General features: G+C 63.9%; 1 protein-coding gene and 2 long non-coding RNA genes across 5 annotated transcripts; 1 reads left to right on the top strand and 2 right to left on the bottom strand.

The window, feature by feature from the left end:
• The first annotated feature begins 486 nt into the window (after positions 1–486).
• On the top strand, positions 487–17,094 carry VANGL2 (VANGL planar cell polarity protein 2). 2 transcript variants are annotated; one of them, XM_039390361.1, is made up of 9 exons: positions 487–519; positions 7,307–7,502; positions 9,100–9,367; positions 9,451–9,571; positions 11,037–11,644; positions 12,347–12,483; positions 12,632–12,767; positions 13,889–14,120; positions 15,030–17,094. In XM_039390361.1, exons 3-9 carry the CDS (start codon positions 9,297–9,299, stop codon positions 15,288–15,290), a joined length of 1,566 nt encoding a protein of 521 aa, XP_039246295.1. In that variant the 5' UTR covers positions 487–519; positions 7,307–7,502; positions 9,100–9,296; the 3' UTR covers positions 15,291–17,094. The 2 variants fall into 2 exon arrangements, with proteins under 2 accessions (XP_039246295.1, XP_027583203.1); XM_027727402.2 differs by lacking the exon at positions 487–519 and having other exon boundaries at positions 6,791–7,502.
• LOC113991266 lies at positions 5,773–7,738 on the bottom strand. 2 transcript variants are annotated; one of them, XR_005566876.1, is made up of 2 exons: positions 7,554–7,738; positions 5,773–6,213 (listed from the first exon to the last, which is right to left on the bottom strand). It is a non-coding gene; the product is annotated as an uncharacterized LOC113991266 (long non-coding RNA). The 2 variants fall into 2 exon arrangements; XR_005566877.1 differs by lacking the exon at positions 7,554–7,738 and adding an exon at positions 6,937–7,342.
• Positions 17,095–18,913: 1,819 nt separating the features above from the next.
• On the bottom strand, positions 18,914–20,735 carry LOC120325066. The gene is made up of 4 exons (XR_005566878.1): positions 20,679–20,735; positions 20,498–20,559; positions 19,423–19,506; positions 18,914–19,322 (listed from the first exon to the last, which is right to left on the bottom strand). It is a non-coding gene; the product is annotated as an uncharacterized LOC120325066 (long non-coding RNA).
• Positions 20,736–21,200: the final 465 nt, after the last annotated feature.

Raw genomic sequence — 21,200 nt, 5'->3', positions numbered from 1 at the left:
CCGAGTGGGGGACACTCAAGGGGGGCCTCAACCCTCAGCCCCACCCACCCGCTCACCCCCCCTCCAAGAAACGGGGACCCCCCCGGGGGCACCCCCAGCGCATCCTCACCCCGAACGCCCCGGCCGCGGGTTCGAGGGCCGGGGAAGCGGGTGGGACCCCCGGGGCGGGTGCAGAGGGTGGGACCCCGCGGGGCGGGGACCCCCCCCCGGCAGGATGGTGGGGAGGAAGCCGGGGGGCCTCTGTGTGTGTGTCCCCCCCCTCCCCGGCAGACAATGGCCCCGGAGGGGCGCCGGGAGCGCGGAGCGCAGACAATGGGCGGGCGCGGGGGAGCGGCCGGGAACGGGGGGGGCTCCGGGAGCGGCGGGGCTGGAGGGGGGGGCGCTCCGCTGGGGATCGGGGTTTCCTCCGCCTCCTCCTCCTCCTCTTCCTCCTCCTCCTCCTCCGCCGCCGCCGCCGCCGCCGCAGGAGCCCCGGGATTTCGGTGCGGGGGGGACGCGCACAAAGGTGCGGCGGCGATGGTGAGTGCGGGGGGCACCGGGGGGGCACCGGGGGGGCACCGAGGGGGACTCCGGGGTGCGGAGCCGCCCCGGCGCGGGGCGGGGGGAGCGGGGCCGGCTCGGGGCCGGGCTCGGCGCGTCCCTGCGGGAAGGGCCCCGGGAGCCGGGGACTTTCCTGGCCCGGCGGCTGCTCGGCGAGCCCCGCGCCCGGGCTGGCGCCGCGGGTCGTGCGGGGCGGGGAGGGGGGGTCCCGGGGCGGGGGGGGCACTGGCGGTGCCCCCGGGGATGGCCCCGCTCCCCCCGGGTGCTGCCGCTTCCCTTGCGCGGGGCTCCCGGGGAGTCTCCCCGGTGGGCGATGCGGAGGGACCGCGACCCACCCCCCGGGACCCCCCCGGCTGCTCAGGCACGATGTCACGGTACCCACCGAGCCCTTTGTGCCCTGCCCGGCTCAGCCCGGCGCTGCCCCCCTGCCCATCACCCCCGCGCGGGGGCACCTGCGGGGTGTCCCCTCCGTGTCCCCTCCGTGTCCCCTCCGTGTCCCCCCCGCCACCTGCCCGGTGCCAGGGCGCGGTGGCAGCGCCGAGGATGGCGAGGGGAGAGCGGCCGCTGTTCCTGCCAGGGCTGGGGGTCCCGCGGGGCAGGGTCTGCCCGCTGCCCCCCGGCTCTGGCCGCTGCCCCCCGGCTCTGCCCGCTGCCCCCCGGCTCTGCCCGTGCCCCCCGGCTCTGCCCTCGCCCCCCGGCTCTGCCCGTGCCCCCCGGCTCTGCCCGTGCCTCCACCTGCTCGGAGCACAGCCCCGGCCGGATCCTGAGCCGGTTTATCTTGGTCCGGTCCTGGCAGAGCCCGGAGCCAACAGGGAGTTCCCTTCTCCTCCACACCACGTCGGCCCTGCCGCTCTGTCTGGGGCTTTATTTTTTTTCCTTGGGAGAGGGCGTAGAGGCTCTTTTTTACCACCCCCACTCCCCCAGGCCTCGGTGGAGGTTAAAAAAAAAACCACACAAAAAAAAAAGAAGAATAAGAATTAAATATTATCTTCACGGAGCCTCTGGGGACGGCTGGTGCTTAATCACAGCAATTGGGGATTGTGCTGGGACCGAGCTGGGCTCCGAGGCAGCCTCAGTCAGATGTGATCCCCGTGTTTCTCCCGTGTATTCCCGGTGTCTTTGTGCCGGGGGGGGGGAAGCTCGGGATGAGATTGGATGATTTAATTAGCAGCCGAGCCGCCGGTGGCTCCCTGCCTGGCCGGGGCACCGTGGGGTGGCCGGTTTGGGGTGAGGGTCACCGTGTGCCACGGGCAGCCCCCTTTGTGGGAACGGGGCCGGGGCACCCCCCGTGCTCCGTCTGGGCTCCCTCCAGCCTTTGGAATGATCCAATGTGGTTCCTTGTTTTCACCAGCTCGCAGACAATGGGGCCGGAGGGGGGCTGGGAAGGGGGGGAGAGCCCATCTCCCGGCGTCTGGGCAGCGCTGGGTCGGCCCCACGTCTTGGGTCTGGCTTGATTTTTAGATTTCAGTTGTGTTTTCCGAGGGCTGGAGCGGGTGGCAGATCCTTTATGGCTTTATTGTCCGGCCGGGATCCTCGGGAAGGGGCCTCGGAGGAAACCAGGGACCATCCCTGCCCTTCCCGGGCTGTTCCCGGGCACCACGGAGCCAAAGCCGGACCCCAGAGAGGGATTCCAGCCCTGGCACCTCCAAGGGCAACTGTGGTGATGGGTGAACACGGTCCCCTCGCTCCTTGATCCCGGACAGATCCCGTCTCTGCTGCTTTTCCCAGATCCGAGGCACGGAAAATGCTGCCTGGTGGGATTTGGGAGGGTTGTCAGGCACCTGGAAACGATGGAGCAGAGCTGTGAGGGATCTAAAAGCGCGGCCCTTGGTGCTCTGGGGGTCCTTTTGGGGTGGGAATGGGCCTTTTTGGGGTAGGAATGGGCCTTTTGGGGCCCAGAGTTTGGGAGGCTGCTCTTGGAGAACAGGCTGAATTCCAAGGCCATGGATCTCCAGGAGCACAGCCCCTGGTGCCTCCTGGGCTCCTCCTGCCCCAGCATCCCGTGGTGCCCCTTGGGAGCAGCCTGGGACTCCTCCCTGGGCCTCCTCCTGCCTCCTGGGCTCTCCGAAAGGTTTGTCCCACCTGGAAGTGCCACTGGTGTGGTGGGAGCAGGAGGGGGCCGGGGAGGTGGGATCTGGGCAGTGGGAAAGGCTGCTGCTCGTCTCCATGGAGACATCCCCTCCCCGAGAGCTTGGGATGAGGTGGATGGAGGAGTCAGGGATGTGGGATGTGGGCTGAGACCTGTGCCAGGCGTGGAGCCCTGGGAAGGGAGGCATGGATCGGGTGGGATCAGTGTGGGATCCCCTGGTGTGGGATCCATTGGTGTAGGATCCATTGGTGTAGGATCCATTAGTGTGGGATCCCTCAGTGTCGAATCCCTCAGTGTCAGATCCCTCTGTGTGGGATCCATTGGTGTGGGATCCGTTGGTGTAGGATCCATTGGTGTGGGATCCGTTGGTGTAGGATCCATTGGTGTAGGATCCCTCTGTGTGGGTTCCCTTGGTGTAGGATCCCTCTGTGTGGGATCCCTTGGTGTAGGATCCCTCTGTGTGGGATCCATTGGTGTTGGATCCCTCTGTGTGGGATCCATTGGTGTTGGATCCCTCTGTGTGGGATCCATTGGTGTAGGATCCCTCTGTGTGGGATCCATTGGTGTAGGATCCCTCTGTGTGGGATCCATTGGTGTTGGATCCCTCTGTGTGGGATCCATTGGTGTAGGATCCCTCTGTGTGGGATCCATTGGTGTCGGATCCCTCAGTGTCGAATCCCTCGGTGTCGGATCCCTCAGTGCACACTTTGCATCCCAAGCACCTTTCCCCCTTTTCATCCAGCCCCGTTCCCGAGCAAATCCCTGCCTGTTGCCCCTTCCCTTTCCCCCCATGGTTCCAGATCCCACTTTTCCCCGTGCCAGGGGCAGGCAGTGCATCCCCAGCACTCCCAGCGGGGTCCCAGTGCCGGGAGCAGGGCTGGGCTTCGGCCCCCAGTGGGAATTCCGTGGGAATTCCGTGGGAATTCCGTGGGAATTCCCGGCCGGAGGAGCCGCGGCGGGGCCGGAGCAGCTCCGGGGATTGGCCCTTCCTTTGGATATTGTGACAATCCCGGGTGACCCTAATTGGAGGTGGCACTTTGGAAGGGATATTAAACCTCCTGCCTCCGAGCCGACGCTGAGCGACCGGAGAGCAGAATGAGCCCCCGGGGGGGCTGGGATTGAGCCACTCGGGCTTCCCAGGGGCCTTTCCCGCCTCCCTCCGGAGCGCCAACGGACCAAAACGCTGGGAGTCCGTGGATTCCCGCCGGCAGGGGCTTTTCCAGGGGCGGGAAGGGCCCTCCCAGCCCGGCTTGGGGGGACTCAGCCACGGGAAGCAGCCTCGGGGTCGAGGGACCTGCCCTGAGCTCCCGGTGAAACTGCAGCTCCCAGGGGTGGGTGGGCCAAGGAAAAGGGAGGAAAATTGGGATTTGAGCTTCGGGAGGGGTGAGTGAGGGGGGAGGGAGGTGACTTGCCTTGGAGGCCTCTCCCTGGTTCCCTGCTGGGTGGTTGGGGCTTGGATAGATGTGGGATCTGTTTTGAGCCCACAGCTCCTGCCTGGGGAGCCCATCTGCCCCCTCATCCAAGCAGGAGCTCCCATGGGGCTTCTCCTCACCAGTCACAGAATTCCTGAGGTTGGAAAAGCCCTCCTGGGTCACCGAGTGCCCCCTGTGCCCCATCCCCACCTTGGCCCCAGCCCAGAGCACTCAGTGCCACAGCCAGTCCTTCCCTGGGCACCTCCAGGGCTGGGCACTCCCCCACCTCCCTGGGCAGCCCCTGCCAAGGCCTGAACACCCTTTCCAGGGGGAAATTCCTCCTCATGGCCAACCTGACCCTCCCCTGGCACAGCTTGAGGCCGTTTCCCCTCCTCCTGTCCCTTGTTCCCTTCCAACGCCCCCCGACGACCTTTCCCTTGGAGAAAAACCACGAAGTTCCGTGAGGTCCCACCCCCCTCCTGCTCCTTGGGCACCCACCTCCTGATATCCCCAATGTCCCCAATGTCCCCAGTGATGTCCCCAGTGTCTGGGAAGCAGCCACAGCCCCGTCCCCCCCCCCCGAGTCCTCAGGAGCTGGAGGGGGGAGCCCGGCGGGGGCTTCCCGGGGAAGGTGCCCATTGTGTGGAGGCACCAGGGCGTGTTGGGGTAGCCAAGCAAACAAATGTGCTGCTGCTGCTGCTGCTGCTGCTGCTGCTCCGCTCAGCAGGCCTGGTTTGGCCGTTCCCAGGCCGGTTTTGGTGTCACCAGCACAGCCATTGCCCCTCAGGGGTCCCTGGGACCCCCGTGGTGGGACAGGACATCAGCGCTGGTGAGGCCACCCCTGGAGTGCCGTGTCCAGCTCTGGGCCCTCAGCTCAGGAAGGACATGGAGGGGCTGGAGCAGGGCCAGGGAAGAGCAGCCAGGCTGGGGAAGGGGCTGGAGCACAATTCCCATGAGGAGAGGCTGAGGGAGCTGGGGGGGCTCAGCCTGGAGAGGAAGAGGCTCAGGGGAGACCTCCCCACTCTGCACAACTCCTGACAGGAGGGGGGAGCCGGGGGGGGTCGGGCTCTGCTCCCAGGGAACAAGGGACAGGAGGAGGGGAAACGGCCTCAAGCTGTGCCAGGGGAGGGTCAGGTTGGCCATGAGGAGGAATTTCCCCCTGGAAAGGGTGTTCAGGCCTTGGCAGGGGCTGCCCGGGGAGGTGGGGGAGTGCCCAGCCCTGGAGGTGCCCAGGGAAGGCTTGGCTGTGGCACTGAGTGCTCTGGGCTGGGGCCAAGGTGGGGATGGGGCACAGGGGGATCCATGGGCTGGGAGGGCTTTTCCAGCCTCAGGGATTCTGGGATTCTGTCTAGGAGAACACCTGGGTGGCTCCTCCTGCTCCCTGGCAGTGGGGAGGCAGCTCTGGCCAGGCCCTGCTCACACTCCTCTCGGATCCACATCCCGGGTTCCTGCCCTAATGCCAGCGCTCAGGGAACTGTCCTGGATTTGCAGGTGCTGGGAGAAGAGCACCGGGGGTGTAAATGGCAGTGGGTGCTCCCTGCTCCCTTCCCAAACCCTCTTGGCCAGGAGAATTGCTCAGCCACTGGATTCTCCCTCTGCCCTTTGCTCCAAGAGGATTTTTCTCCAGGATGCCTCATGTCTGGCTCTCAGTCCCGAGGGGAGCAAGGCAGGAGAGGATTCCCCTCAGGATTCGCCCTGGAGCTGTTTGAAACCAGCCTTTTCATCTCCAAAACGCTTGGATCTATTTTTTTATTATTTTATATTATTTTTTTGGGGGGAGAGCATTTGAATACAAAAAGCCAGTGGGTGTTTGAGGTTGGGGACTCAAAGGCAGCGGCTTTTCCGAGCTTTGAACCGGCCCCATCCCCAGGAACCATCATCCAGCCTGGGCTTGAAAGACGTCGGGAGAGGGCAAAAAACCCTCGGCTCCCCCTGGGCAGGGTTTGTTCTGACGCTCCATAATCACCTGGCTGCTAAAAATGGGAGTTCTCCTCCTCGTTTGCATCCGGCTCCGGCTCCCGGCGCTCCCTCGGCGGCTCCCTGGGCCCGGGAAGGCGAAGCTGCTTCTCCTGGAGACACCAGGAATCCCTTCCCAGCCTCTCCAGCGGAGTGCCCCGTGCTGCTCAACCGGCTTTGCCCAGCTCTGCCGGCCAGACCATCCCTTTTTCCCTGCTGGAGCAGCCAGACAAGCACCGAGGAGCTCCTGCTTCCAGGGGCAGGATGGCTGCCTGAATTCCCAATTATCCTTGGAAAACTGCTGGGATGGGGGTGATTCCCCCGCCAGCCCCTGGGGAGGAAGTTGGTTCGGGCAGGACGGAGGGTCCAGCCTTGGTCCGGGTGTGGAAATCCACGGATCACGCTGGAAAAATCCATCTACCCCACTGGAAAAGCCTGGGAAAGCCCCCCGAGGCCTCCCCCCCAGCCTGTGGCGTGTCACCAGCTTGGGAAGGACAAGCCAAGCTCCCCCAGCTCCTCACTCGCTCCCAGCTGGAATCAGTGCCTGGTTCTCCCTCGGAATGGATCGACCTCCATCCCCCCACTATGGATCTGGAGAGCCCCTGGATCTCCCCCCCCCCACCAGCACAGCCAGGGGGACCCCTGGATCAGAGGGGAGAATTCCAGAGGGGTTGGAATGTGGGACTGTGGTGGCCAAGGGGCCTCAAATCCCTGGGCCGGTGCCGTGAGACACTTGGATGTCTGGAAAATCCCAACTTCCTTTCAGCTGCTCGCTCATGGTTCCTTTCAGCTGCTCGCTGGTGGTGGTGACACCGGGCAGGTTTGGGGGTGTCCTGATGTCCCCAGGCCACTGGCACGGCCATGGGAACCCCTGGATTCCAGGGGGGGAATTCCAGTGTGGTGGCCGAGTGGTGTTAAATCCCTGGGAAATCGGGATACCTGGAAAATCCCGGAGTTAATTTGGCTGATCCCTCAGGGTGGCAATGCCAGGGGTTGTCCTGAGGTCCCCACACCACCAGCACAGCCCCAGGGCACCCCTGGCTCGGGGGTGACACGGGGCTGCTGCCCATGGGATTGTGGTGCCCGAGGGGCGTCAAATCCCTGCAAAACCCCAAATCCCTGGAAAACCCCAAATTTCATTGGACTGGTCGATCAGGGAGCTGGCCTCGGGCAGTTTTTAGGGCCGCAGGGGTGTGTAGGGGGGAATCCATCCCACCCTCACCTTCCTCCCCTGCTCTTCCCAGGTGCTCCCGAGGCGACATTCCCGGCGGGATGCGGGCATTCCTGATCTCCCTCTCTCTCTCCGCAGCTCCACCGCGGCCCCCCGGCGCTGCCGCCCGTGCCGTGAGCCCCCCCCTCGATGCCCACCCCCCCTCGGGTGCCCACCAGCTGGATGCCGACCCCTCCGGAGGCTCCGGGTGCTCCCAGTGCCTCGGAGAGCAGCGGGACGGGGGTCGGTGCCCGCCTGCAGCCGCCTCGCCCGGACCCCCCGCGCTGCCCCTCGGGTGAGTGAGAGACCCCCGACCCCCCCCCAAATCCCAGTACCGGCCTCTTACTGGTGTCACTGGGGCCGGAGCTGGGCGGAGGCGGCTCCAGGCATTGTTCCCGGCAGAAACCCGATCCCTGCCCGCAAACAAAGCCCGGGAAAGGGGGGGGCGAGGGGGGGGCACAGGGGGGTCTTTTCTCTCCTGGCCCCTTCCCCCAGCGCTCGCTGGGAATGCCGGGACGCGCTCCCGGCGCCGTTCCCATCTCCCGGACAACGCCGGGGGGGGGACGTGGTGGCTTTTGTTTCCATAGTGATAAATGTGGGAGCATCCAGCGTCTGGGACAAAAGAATCCATCCTCTCAGCCCCCCCCCCTTTTCGCCTCCTTGACCCCGGCTCCCACTCCTGGAGGCCTCGGAAAAGAGGCCAAAAGACATTTGGGGGGTTGTTTGGTGGGAATGGCATTTCCCTGGAAACCCGGGGTGGCTCCCAAACACGGCTGGGCCCCCAGCACGAGGGGTTCGGGGCTCTGGGGGTGCCCCCCCAGCACCTCGGGGGGGTGGCAGGAGGATTTGCAGGACGCTCCAACGGGATCCAACATTCCTGGGTTGGATCAGGCAGCCCTGGAGGTCCCACGTGTCCAAATTCCCTCCCTGGAGGGGGGACACAGTCCCCAAAGTGACAAACCAGGGCACTTTGGGGGTCCCCAAAGGCAGTGGGATGAGCTGGAATGGGACCCCAGGTCCTCCTGCATCCCACAGATTCCCGGTGCCTTGTGCCTGGGATCTGGGAACGGGGTTGTTTTCCCATCCCATGGAACCAGACATGGGTGGGCACCACACGTGGGATTTACACCCGAGTGGGTCAGGAGCTCCCTGCTGTCCCTGGATCCCCTGGAGAGCTGCATCCCAGGGAATGGCTGCTCCTGGAGCCCCTGGAGAGCTGCATCCCGGGGAATGGCTGCTCCTGGAGCCCCTGGAGAGCTGCATCCCGGGGAATGGCTGCTCCTGGAGCCCCTGGAGAGCTGCATCCCAGGGAATCACCGCTCCTGGAGCCCCTGGAGAGCTGCATCCCGGGGAATCGCTGCTCCTGGAGCCCCTGGAGAGCTGCATCCCGGGGAATCGCTGCTCCTGGAGCCTCTGGAGAGCTGCATCCCATTGGAATGGCTGCTCCTGGAGCCCCTGGAGAGCTGCATCCCGGGGAATGGCTGCTCCCGGACTCTCCCGGGGCTCTCCCGGGTGTGGGATCCCGGCGCAGGGAACGTGTCCGGGCAGAGCTCCCCCCGCCCGGCTGGGCCTGGAACCTCGTCTGCACCCGGTTATTCCTCCCCTTCCTTCGGGCCCCCACCCCTTGGGCACCGTCTTGGCAGTTAAACTAATGATGGTGGCGTTAATTAAGGTGTAAATCCCAGCGGTTAATTGGGGGGAAGGGCGGCCAGCCGGGCTCCAGCCCGGGCACGGGAGAAACCCCCAAAATGCCCCAAAATCCTTTTTCCTGCCGCTGTCCCGCCCCTGCTGCTGCCGGGGCCGCAGGGGATGGGACCCTCCGCTGGGATATTCCCTGTGGGAATGCCGGGATGCCGGGATGCCGCCGCTGAGCCTCCCCTCCGTCCCCGCAGGTGGACGAGCCCTTTTCTCCTGAGAAGAGCCCGACCAGGTGATCAAAATAGAGACCCTCAAGGTGACGGTCGACTTCTTGAAGGTGCCCCTGGGCCTGAAGAAGCCCCCCCTGAAGGAGGCCCTGCCCGCCGTCCCGGGGCCGGGCAGATCCAAAGCCCTCGGCCTGGAGCGGCACAAGCCCCGGCGCTCCGACAACATGGACAATGAGTCGCAGTACTCGGGATATTCCTACAAATCCGGCCATTCCCGCAGCTCCCGCAAGCACAGGTGAGGGCTCCAGGGGTCCCCCCGGCCCCGGCGGGCGCTGCCACCCCGCCCTGCCCACCCTGCTCCCCTCTCTTGCCTTCCAGGGACCGGCGGGACCGGCATCGCTCCAAAAGCCGGGACGGGAGCCGGGGGGATAAATCCGTGACCATCCAAGCGCCGGGAGAGCCCCTCTTGGACAACGAGTCCACCCGGGGGGACGAGAGGGTGAGTCGGGCGTGGGGAGGGGGCCAGGACGGGGCTGGCACCTCTGTACCGCCCCCGGGGGTGCTGCCGAGGGTGGGAGCCGCTGGCGGGGGCTCCCGACACGCCCGGTGCTTCCCGGCGGAGCTTCCCGGCGGAGCGGTCGAGCCGGTTGGGTCGGGCCGGGGCAAATGAAAGGGGGGACCGGCTGTCGCGGTGCCCCCGGGCTCAGCACGGGCTGGAAAACACCCCCAGGGATCCAATCCCTAGGGATGCGCTCCCCAGGGATCAGCACCGCGCCCGGGGGGCGATGCCGGCTCGGCGGGAGCCCCATCCCGGCTCCCCATCCCGGCGGGATCGCGGAGGAGGCTCCGTGTCGTGTCTCCCGCTGGCCCACAGGGGTCCCTCGTGCCCTCCGTGGGTGCTGGGATTCCTCGGGACTCCGCGGAGCCTCATCCCGGGCTTTCATCCTCTCCCAGCCGCCCACGCCGGCGGCTCCGGCTCTTTTCGGCTCTTTTCATCCTCCCTCTCCCAGGAGCCGGCGCCGGCGGAGGCTGAGCCTGCCCGGTCCAGCCGTGGCATCCAGGGCTCTCCTGGGCAAGGGCTGGATTTAGGCCCCCCCAAACCCTCTGCTTCCCGTCCCTCTGGAAAGCCCCGGGACGAGGGTTTGGTTGAACTTGAAATAATATTCCCAGATTCATGGAATGGTTCGGGTTGGGAGGAACCTTTAAGCTCCTCCAGTCCCACCCCCTGCCATGGGCAGGGACACCTCTCACCAGCCCCAGGGTGCTCCAAGCCCTGTCCAGCCTGGCCTTGGACACTTCCAGGGATAGGGAAGCCACAACTTCTCTGGGCAACCTTTTCCAGGGCCTCCCCACCCCTCACAGGGAGGAATTTCCTGGCTTTCCTGAAGAAATCCGTGGGAAAACCCACATGATGATGAAAACCCTCCGAGTTTCAGGGGGGTCTGAGCGCTGCACACCAGGCTGGGAAGGGCTGAGGGAGGGGATGGACACGGGGACAGACGTGTGGGAAGGGAGGGGATGGACACGGGGACAGACGTGTGGGAAGGGATCAAACGGGAACGGGTGGTTTGGGCACCGCTGCGGCCGCGGGAGGAGGTTCTGGGGGGAGGAGGAGGAGGAGGAGGAGACCTGCTGGGATCCCAGGGACTCCTTCCCGGGTGTGTTGGGACAGGAGCTGGGCATGTTCCTTCTGGCCCCACCAATGAGGAGGAGACTTCCCACTCCCAGAGCCGCTCTCGCCGGTGCCGGAGCGCGGAAAGGAGCCCCGGCCGGGCTTTTCCAGAGGGTCCCACCCAAATCCCTGCCTGCCCCCACCCCGGCCTGGGGTCCCACCACCCCAATGGGGGTGACGGCGCCCGGCAGCGCCGCGGGCGACGAGGTGGGGTGGGTGGGCTTGGGGCTGGGCTGGAGGGTCTGCTGAGGGCCCTGCCCCGCGTAACCCTCCCCTGTGTAACCCCCCCCAGGACGACAACTGGGGCGAGACCACCACGGTGGTGACGGGGACGTCGGAGCACAGCATCTCCCACGATGACATCACCCGCATCACCAAGGACATGGAGGACAGCGCCCACCTGGACTGCTCCCGGCACCTGGGCGTGGCGCTGGCCGGGGCGCTGGCGCTGCTGGCCTTCCTCACCCCCCTGGCCTTCCTGCTGCTGCCCCAGCTGCTGTGGCGGGAGGAGCTGGAGCCCTGCGGGACGCCCTGCGAGGGGCTCTTCATCTCCATGGCCTTCAAGCTCCTCATCCTCCTGCTGGGCAGCTGGGCCCTGTTCTTCCGCCGCCCCAAGGCCTTCTTCCCGCGCGTCTTCGTCTTCCGGGCGCTGCTCATGGTGCTGGTCTTCCTGCTGGTCGTGTCCTACTGGCTCTTCTACGGCGTCCGCATCCTGGACTCGCGGGACCGCGACTACCGGGGCGTGGTGCAGTTCGCCGTGTCGCTGGTGGACGCCCTGCTCTTCGTGCACTACCTGGCCGTGGTGCTGCTGGAGCTGCGCCAGCTCCAGCCCCAGTTCACCCTCAAGGCCGTTCGCTCGGCCGACGGCGCCAGTCGCTTCTACAACGTCGGGCACCTCAGGTACCCGGCGGGTTTTTTGGGGTGGTGGAGCGTTCCTGTGAGTGGAAGGGGGTGGTGGATGTGTGGTTTGGGGGGGAGGGTGTTCCTCGTGGGAAGGGTGGTTGGACCTTGTCAGGGGCTGCCCGGGGAGGTGGGGGAGTGCCCAGCCCTGGAGGTGTCCAGGGAAGGAGTGGACATGGCACTGAGTGACAAGGTGGGGATGGGGCACGGGATGGACTTGAGGATCTCAGAGGGCTTTTCCAACCTTAATAGTCCTGTGAATTGATGGAATCCTGGAATGGTTTGGGCTGGAAGGACCCTGAGAGTTGTCTCATTCCACCTCCCTGCCACGGGCAGGGACACTTTCCACCAGACCAGGTTGCTCCAAGCCCCGTCCAACCTGGCCTTGGACACTTCCAGGGATGGGGCAGCCACGGAGTAACCTGTGCCAGGGCCTTCCCACCCTCACAGGGAACAATTTCTTCCCCGTATCCCACCTCAGCCAGCACATGGAATCCTGGAATGGGTTGGGTTGGAAGGGACCTTAAAGATCATCCAGTTCCCATGGGAAGGGACACCTTCTGCTATCCCAGGTTGCTCCAGCCTGGCCTTGGACACTTCCAGGGATGGGGGGCAGCTGCAGCTTCCCTGGGAAACCTGCCCATCCCTCCCTCCCCTCCCTGTGTCCCCTCCCCACCCGCTCCCGCCCCTCTCTCCCCGCAGCATCCAGCGAGCGGCCGTGTGGATCCTGGAGAACTATTACCACGACTTCCCGGTGTACAACCCCGCCCTGCTCAACCTGCCCAAATCCGTCCTGTCCAAGAAAATGTCCGGGTTCAAGGTCTATTCCCTCGGCGAGGGTGAGCTGAGCTCCTTCTCTGCCCCTCTTCTTCTCCTCTTGTTCTCCCCTTCCCCTCCGGCTCCGGAGAGCCCGGGGTGGGATCCGGGGAGTGCCAGGCACCCCGAGGGCTCCCGGGCCTTGTCTGACCCCCCTGTGTCCCCCCGCAGAGAACTCCACCAACAACTCGACGGGGCAGCCCCGGGCCGTGATCGCGGCGGCCGCGCGGCGCCGGGACAACAGCCACAACGAGTTCTACTACGAGGAGGCCGAGCACGAGCGCAGGGTCCGCAAACGCCGCGCCAGGTACGGGGCTGGCACCGGCCGCGGGGGGGTTCTGTGGGGTCAGTCCTTTGGGAGCTGCTCCAGGTCCTTGTTCTGTGGGGTCAGTCCTTTGGGAGCTGCTCCAGGTCTGGGGTCAGTCCTCCGGGAGCTGCTCCAGGTCCTTGTTCTGTGGGGTCAGTCCTTCAGGAACTGCCCCAGGTCTGTGTTCCATGGGGTCAGTCCTTCAGGAACTGCCCCAGGTCTGTGTTCTATGGGGTCAGTCCTTCAGGAACTGCTCCAGGTCTGTATTCTATGGGGTCAGTCCTGCTCCAGGTCTGTATTCCATGGGGTCAGTCCTTCAGGAACTGCTCCAGGTCTGTATTCTATGGGGTCAGTCCTTCAGGAACTGCTCCAGGTCTGTGTTCCATGGGGTCAGTCCTTCAGGAACTGCTCCAGGTCTGTGTTCTATGGGGTCAGTCCTTCAGGAACTGCTCCAAAATCTGTATTCTGTGGGGTCAGTCCTTCAGGAACTGCTCCAGGTCTGTTTTCCATGGGGTCAGTCCTTCAGGAACTGCCCCAGGTCTGTATTCTATGGGGTCAGTCCTGCTCCAGGTCTGTATTCCATGGGGTCAGTCCTTCAGGAACTGCCCCAGGTCTGTGTTCCATGGGGTCAGTCCTTCAGGAACTGCTCCAGGTCTGTATTCTATGGGGTCAGTCCTGCTCCAGGTCTGTGTTCCATGGGGTCAGTCCTTCAGGAACTGCCCCAGGTCTGTGTTCCATGGGGTCAGTCCTTCAGGAACTGCCCCAGGTCTGTTTTCCATGGGGTCAGTCCTTCAGGAACTGCTCCAGGTCCATGTTCCATGGGGTCAGTCCTTCAGGAACTGCTCCAGGTCCATATTCCACGGGGTCAGTCCTCCAGGAACTGCTCCAACATGGGTCCCCTCCTAGGTTCTCCCAGCAGCCCTGCTGCTCTGTGGGCTCCTCTCCCCGTGGGTCAGCACTTCCCGTCCATCCCGGCTGTCCCGTGGCGTGGAGGGATCTCCCACAGAGCTGTTTCAGGCTGGAATTCGGGCTCTGCCCGCAGCTGGGCAGCAAGGGGCTCCCCCCAGCCCCGGGAGTCTCTCACCCCCCCACATCCACGCCCGTGGCTCCCGTCCCCACAGGCTGGTGGTGGCGGTGGAAGAAGCCTTCACCCACATCAAGAGGCTGCAGGAGGAGGACCAGAAGAACCCCCGGGAGATCATGGACCCCCGCGAGGCCGCCCAGGCCATCTTCGCCTCCATGGCCCGGGCCATGCAGAAGTACCTGAGGACCACCAAGCAGCAGCCCTACCACACCATGGAGAGCATCCTGCAGCACCTGGAGTTCTGCATCACCCACGACATGACCCCCAAGGTGGGCGGGGTGGGGCAGGGCCGCGCCTTTGCTGGGGGGGACAAGGACAGGAGGTTGTAGCACGGTGGGGCCGGGCCCTGCTCCCAGGGAACGAGGGACAGGACAAGGGGAAACACAGGAGCAGGACAGAGGTTGTCCCTCTGTCCTGGGTCACACCTCGAGTGCTGTGTCAGGGTCTGGGCCCCTCAATTCGCTTTGAGGGGCTGGAGCAGCAGGAGAAGGGTCTGGAGGACTCCTGAGGGAGCTGGGGGGGCTCAGCCTGGAGAAAAGGAGGCTCAGGGGGGACCTTCTGGCTCTGGAATTCCCTGACAGGAGGGGGGAGCCGGGGGGGGTCGGGCTCTGCTCCCAGGGAACAAGGGACAGGAGGAGGGGAAATGGCCTCAAGCTGTGCCAGGGGAGGGTCAGGTTGGCCATGAGGAGGAATTTCCCCCTGGAAAGGGTGTTCAGGCCTTGGCAGGGGCTGCCCAGGGAGGTGGGGGAGTGCCCAGCCCTGGAGGTGCCCAGGGAAGGACTGGCTGTGGCACTGAGTGCTCTGGGCTGGGGCCAAGGTGGGGATGGGGCACAGGGTGGGCTGGATGATCCTGGAGGTCTTTCCCAAGCTCTGTAATCCCAGGATCCAGCCAGAGGAGTGGGTGTGGCCCCTCAGGATCAGCACAGTGGGAACCAGGGACGTTTTTCCGGCAGGACCTGCCGAGCAGCTCGAGGCTGCAGAAAGCAAAAAACCCCCCAGGCGGAGCCAGGGGAAGGCGACATTCCTGTGACATTCCCGTGACATTCCCGTGACATTCCCGTGACATTCCCGTGACATTCCCATGACATTCCCATGACGTTCCCATGACATTCCCGTGACATTCCCGTGACATTCCCGTGACATTCCCGTGACATTCCCGTGTCCCTCCCCTCCCCAAGGCCTTCCTGGAGCGGTACCTGACGGCCGGGCCCACCATCCAGTACCACAAGGACCGCTGGCTGGCCAAGCAGTGGACGCTGGTCAGCGAGGAGCCGGTCACCAACGGCCTCAAGGACGGCGTGGTCTTCGTGCTCAAGCGCCAGGACTTCAGCCTGGTGGTGAGCACCAAGAAGATCCCCTTCTTCAAGCTCTCGGAGGAGTTCGTGGACCCCAAGTCGCACAAGTTCATCATGAGGCTGCAGTCGGAGACCTCGGTGTGAGCTGAACGGGGCTGGCAGAGGGGGTCAGATGGGAGACCCTCCCCGTTCCCCTCCGGCCCCGCCGGGGCTCGGGGAGGTCACCTCGGGGGGTGACCTCAGGGGGGGTCACCTCGGGGGTCAAGGACCCGAAGGACCTTGGGCAGAACTCCGGGAAGCGGCTCCGGCGCCCGCCCGGGCTCGTGGTCACCCGCCCTCTGCCCTGGGGTGGGCTGAGCCCCTTCTCCTCCTCCTCCTCCTCCTCCTCCTCCTCCTCCTCCTGCTCCCCCCTGAAACCCAGGGCCTTGTAGCATCTCCCCACGGAGGGAAGGAGCAGCGCCGCTGACTCGGTGCCACCACTCAAGGGCTAATCCCAAACCTTCCTCACCAGCGTCCCCGGGGCACCGCCGGGATCTTCTGCTCCTGCCTCCCCCTTTTCTCCCCGACCCGGCTCTGGCCTTAAACCACTTCCAGCCCGCCCTTTGGGGCTGCTTTTTTAACCCTAGAGACTTTTTGTTGTTGTTTTTAGGGGCGGGGGTGGAGTATTTTTGTGAACGGCTCCACACTCTGTGGCTGCTACAAAAAACTTCCCCTGGCATTCCAGGACACTCCAGGCTGGAGGAGCCTCCTCCTCCTCCTCCTCCTCCTCCTCCTCCTCGCCTCTGCTGGTGGTTTTTTTAGCAGATGTGATTTGTTTTCAGAGGAGCAGAAGGTCGGGTTTGGGGTTTTCACGGGGGTTCTGCCGCTCCCGAGGTGACCCCACGTTCCCGCTTCCAGCAGCACCTCCCTGGGGCTTCCCGGTGTCCTTGGGGCCGGAATTGCAGGCAGAGCAGCTTAAAACATCTCCTGGGGTCCAGCCCTGGACCTACAGCCCCGAGAGGCTCCTGGGAGGGGTCAACAAGGTCCTTAATTAACGTCCCATGGGTGTCGTGGCCACCCCACGGAATTCCCATCCCACGGAATTCCCGCCTTGTCGGGACGTGTGAAACGTTTTGCCTTCTCCTGGTTTCTGTTAAAGGTCTCAAATACCTCACGGGTTGATTTTCACCTTTTTTTCATGTTTTCCCACATCCAGCCACACCAGTGGGAGTTTGGGGCTGGTCCCTGCGGGGTCGGTTTGCTCGTGGAGGGGCCGATTTCCCCCCGAGGAGGCTCGAGCCGGGTGGGATTTGGGGGTTGGTTTATCCTAAAAAAGCACTAAAAGGGTGTGAATTGGGGGGGGGGAAGGGGGAGGGAGGGGCTTCCCCAGCAGCACCAGTAGCAAAGTCCCGGTGCTGGGGGGGTCCTGTGGGGTCCAACCCCCCCCAAGCACTCGCTGCCCGGGCTTGGCTTTCCCGAATTCCAGGGAATCTCCGTTTGGGGGGAATTTCTGACCCCCTCCTGCCGCTCCCCTCTGGAGGCCGAAGGACCCAATTCCACCCCCCCAGTGGGAGCCCGTTTTTGGGGTGTTTTGGGGCTGTTCTACTACAAAAAAAACACCGAAGGGTCGGCCCAGGGAGGGGGGATTTTTCCACTCGGGATTTTTCCACTCGGGAGTTTTAAGAAGAAGAAGAAAATAAGAAAAAAAAAAAAAGCCTTTTTTTGGGGGTCCGTTTTCGGGGTTGGTTTGATTCCTCTCAGCAGAGCCCAGACCTTGTGCATGCGTTGTAGAAAGTTGTAAAATGTAAAATTGTTTTTTAATATATATATAAAAAAAAAAAAAGCTGGTTTTTACAGTTTTGCAGTGGGTCGGGAACTGGCCCGGCAGTGGTAGAAGTTTGGTTGGTGTTTGGTTGGTTTTTTTTGTTGGTTTTTTGTTTTTTTTGGTTGTTTGTTTTTTTTTTTTTTCATAGAGGGAATAAAATTGTACAATTTTTTTTTTTTTAATAAAATAAACCTGTTTTGACTTTTTTTTTTTATTTTCTTCGTCTCGGGGGGTTTATGGGGAAAAGGGCTCAGGGTCTGTGGGGTCAGGGATTTGGGATCTGTGGGGCCAGGGATTTGGGATCTGTGGGGTCAGGGATTTGGGATTTGTGGGGTCAGGGATTTGGGATTTATGGGGCCAGGGATTTGGGATCTGTGGGGTCAGGGATTTGGGATTTGTGGGGCCAGGGATTTGGGATCTCTGGGGTCAGGGATTTGGGATCTGTGGGGTCAGGGATTTGGGATTTGTGGGGCCAGGGATTTGGGATTTGTGGGGTCAGGGATTTGGGATTTGTGGGGTCAGGGATTTGGGATTTGTGGGGTCAGGGATTTGGGATTTATGGGGTCAGGGATTTGGGATCTGTGGGGTCAGGGATTTGGGATTTGTGGGGTCAGGGATTTGGGATTTGTGGGGTCAGGGATTTGGGATCTGTGGGGTCAGGGATTTGGGATCTGTGGGATCAGGGATTTGGGATCTGTGGGGTCAGGGATTTGGGATCTGTGGGATCAGGGATTTGGGATTTGCAGGGCCGTGGATTTGGGATCTCTGGGGTCAGGGATTTGGGATCTGTGGGGTCAGGGATTTGGGATTTATGGGGTCAGGGATTTGGGATCTGTGGGGTCAGGGATTTGGGATCTGTGGGATCAGGGATTTGGGATTTATGGGGTCAGGGATTTGGGATTTGCAGGGCCGTGGATTTGGGATCTGTGGGGCCAGGGATGTGGGATCTGTGGGATCAGGGATGTGGGATCTGTGGGATCAGGGATTTGGGATCTGTGGGATCAGGGATTTGGGATCTGTGGGGCCCGGGGTGTGGGGTCTATTCTGCTGAGGTTTAAGGGTCTGTGGGGCCAAGGATTTGGGATTTGTGGCTCCAAGGTCTCGATGAATCCCCGTCCACACCTCCAGGTGTCCTCGTTTCGTCCCCCACAGCCCGACCAGCCCCTCCCCCGAGACATCCCCCCCTCCCCACCCCCGCACCGCGGCCTGGGGCCCCCCCCGAGCCCCGAATCACCAGGACCCCCCCTTGGGGTGTTTCCTTTGGCTTTGGCACCTTTTCTTTCCCCCGCCCCCCTTCCCACACCTCGTGGGTGGGGGGAACATTTTCACCGTCCCCACCCCCGGGTGAGTTCATGGGTTCTGAGGAGCTGCTGCTTTGGGGGGGCCGGGAGGGTTTTTCCACCCTCTTTGGGGTTTTTTTTGTCCCCTGTGTGAGTGAGAGAAGAGCCCCCAAACCTCCTTCCCCCAGAGCCCCCAAACCTCCTTCCCCCAGAGCCCCCAAACCTCCTTCCCCCAGAGCCCCCACGTTCCAAGACGGGGGGGGGGGGGAAGGGACGGCGTGGGCTGGGCACGAGGGGATGAGTGTCCCGGCAGAGGAATTCCAGGGATTCTGGGGTGAAATCCCGCTTTATTGGCTCAGCTGTACCACCACCCCGAGCCCTGAGTGTCCCGGCAGAGGAATTCCGGGGGTTTTGGGGTGAAATCCCGCTTTATTGGCTCGGCTGGGCCACCACCCCGAGTGTCCCGGCAGAGGAATTCCGGGGATTCTGGGGTGAAATCCCACTTTATTGGCTCGGCTGGGCCACCACCCCCAGTGTCCCGGCAGAGGAATTCCGGGGGTTTTGGGGTGAAATCCCACTTTATTGGCTCGGCTGGGCCACCACCCTGAGTGTCCCGGCAGAGGAGTTCCAGGGATTTTGGGGTGAAATCCCGCTTTATTGGCTCGGCTGGGCCGCCACCCCGAGTGTCCCGGCAGAGGAATTCCAGGGATTTTGGGGTGAAATCCCGCTTTATTGGCTCGGCTGTGCCACCACCCCGAGCCCTGAGTGTCCCGGCAGAGGAATTCCAGGGATTTTGGGGTGAAATCCCACTTTATTGGCTCGGCTGAGCCACCACCCCGAGCCCCGTCCTGGCACGGGGGGCACAGCACAGGCGGGTCCCGGTCCCACGCGGGTCCCCGTTCCCCCCGGGATTTGGAGCATCCATGGGAAGGGCCGAGGCCGCTCGCCACGCCCGTGGTCCCCCCGCGCCCGCGGTGCCCCTCGGGGCGGCCTCGCCTTCCCCGGGGGGGTCTGGAAGCCACCGGGACCCCCCCGGGACCCTCAGTCGGTGTCGGGGTCCCCGGAGCCGCCGGCAGCTGGGGGGGAATCGGGCTGGGAGAAGGAAAATGGGGTGTTGGGGGGGCTACAAACCCTCCCGAGGGGCCGGAGGGGCCGGGACGCGGCCGCCCCTCCCCCGGAGGGAGGGCGGTACCTGCGGCTGGGGGGGGTCCGGCTCGCAGAAGGCGGTTTCTGTGTCGTCCGCGGCCGGGGGGGTCTCTGGTCCCTTCCTCTCCCCCTGTAAGAGGGGCAGGAGCTGCTCCACGGGTACCCCAGAGACGAGGGAGGGACCCCCAGGGGCAGGAGAGGGACCCCCAGGGGTGGGAGAGGGGCCCCAAGGGAGGGGAAGGACCCCTGGGGGGGGAGGAACCAGGAGGGACCCCCAGGGACAGGAGAGGGATCCCCAGGGATAAGGGGGGACCCCAGGGACCAGGATGGGACCCCAAGGACCAGAGGGGACCCTAAGGACCAGAGGGGACCCCAGGGACCAGGGGGGATCCCAGGGACAGGATGGGACCCCAGGGACAGGATGGGACCCCAGGGGTGGGAAGGGGACCCCAGGGACAGGAGAGGGACCCCAGGGATGAGGATGGGACCCGGGGGACCAGGGGGGACCCGAGGGACCAGGGGGGACCCCAGGCACCAGTAGGGACCCTGGGGGTGGGAGGGGAACCCAGGGACAGGAGAAGGACCCCAGGGACCAATAGGGACCCCAGGGACCAGGGGGGACCCCAGGGATCAGTAGGGACCCTGGGGGTGGGAGGGGGATCCCAGGGACAGGAGAGGGACCCCACAAACCAATAGGGACCCCAGAGACAGGAGAGGGACCCCAGGGACTTATGGGGACCCCAGGGACCAGGGGGGACCCCAGGGACCAGGGGGGACTCTAGGGACAGGATGGGACCTGAGGGACCAGTAGGGACCCCAGGGGTGGGAGGGGACCCAGGGACCCGTAGGGAACCCAGGGACAGGAGAGGGACCCCAGGGACCAATAGAGACCCCAGGGACCAGTAGGTACCCCAGGGGTAGGACCCCAGGGACCAGGATGGGACCCCAGGGACCAGTAGGGACCCCAGGGGTGGGAGAGGGACCCCAGGGCCAGGAGGGCTTTGGGGAAACTGAGGCCCGGGCTGGGACCTGGAGCCCTGGAGGGGCTGGGATGTGTCTCTGAGCCCTCCCAGCTCCCCAGTTCCCAGGAGAGGATCCCTGTCCCTGTGCCCCGGGCTCACCTGGGGGGCTTCTATTATCGGGGTGGTGTCATGGGCAGGGGGGTGGTCCAGGACCCCCAAATCTGCAAGGCAAGGTGGAGCCACAGGGAGCAGGTCAGTGATGGAGCAGGGAAACACCCCTGGAAATCATGGAAATCCTTCTCCACCTGCTCATTGCCAGCCTGGATGGATCCCATCTCACCTGAGGAGTCACTGCCAGCCACGGCTCGGTCCCGGCTCCCTGTGGGCCCGGACAGACACGGGGGTTACAACAGCAGCACCGAAAGGGATTGGGAAAATCCCACCAAGACCCTCCTGGGGATAACCTGCCAAGGTCCAGCTTTGATTGATTTGCAGGAGGGGAGGAAAAAAAATAAAAAAAAAACCCCGAGCCCGAGATTTGTGTGAGGACAGGAGGAGAAACCCCAAAAGGGGGAAAGGGCAGAGGAGAAACCCCAAAAGGGGGAAAGGGCAGAGCAGAAACCGAGAAATGCAAAATTCAGCAGAGGTGGGAATTTGGGACTCCTGGGCTTTCAGAGCCGGATCCCAGCAAGGGGGGGATCACAGGGCTCAGCTGTGGCCCAAGGGGTTTGTTTTTTTTTTGGCTGGTGGGCTCGTGACCGGGACCCCCCCCCGTGGGTTCTCTGCCAGAACAACCGAGTTTTTGTGACACTTCTCAATATTTTGAGGATGTGGGCTGAGAGGCCACTCTTTCCTGCCAGCC

Source organism: Pipra filicauda, unplaced genomic scaffold (genome assembly GCF_003945595.2).
Source record: "Pipra filicauda isolate LSUMZ 115617 unplaced genomic scaffold, ASM394559v2 scaffold812_size110788_pilon, whole genome shotgun sequence".
NCBI classification, from domain to species: Eukaryota; Metazoa; Chordata; class Aves; order Passeriformes; family Pipridae; genus Pipra; species Pipra filicauda.
Note: the sequence above shows the minus strand (reverse complement) of the source record. Positions and strands in the feature narration are given on the sequence as shown.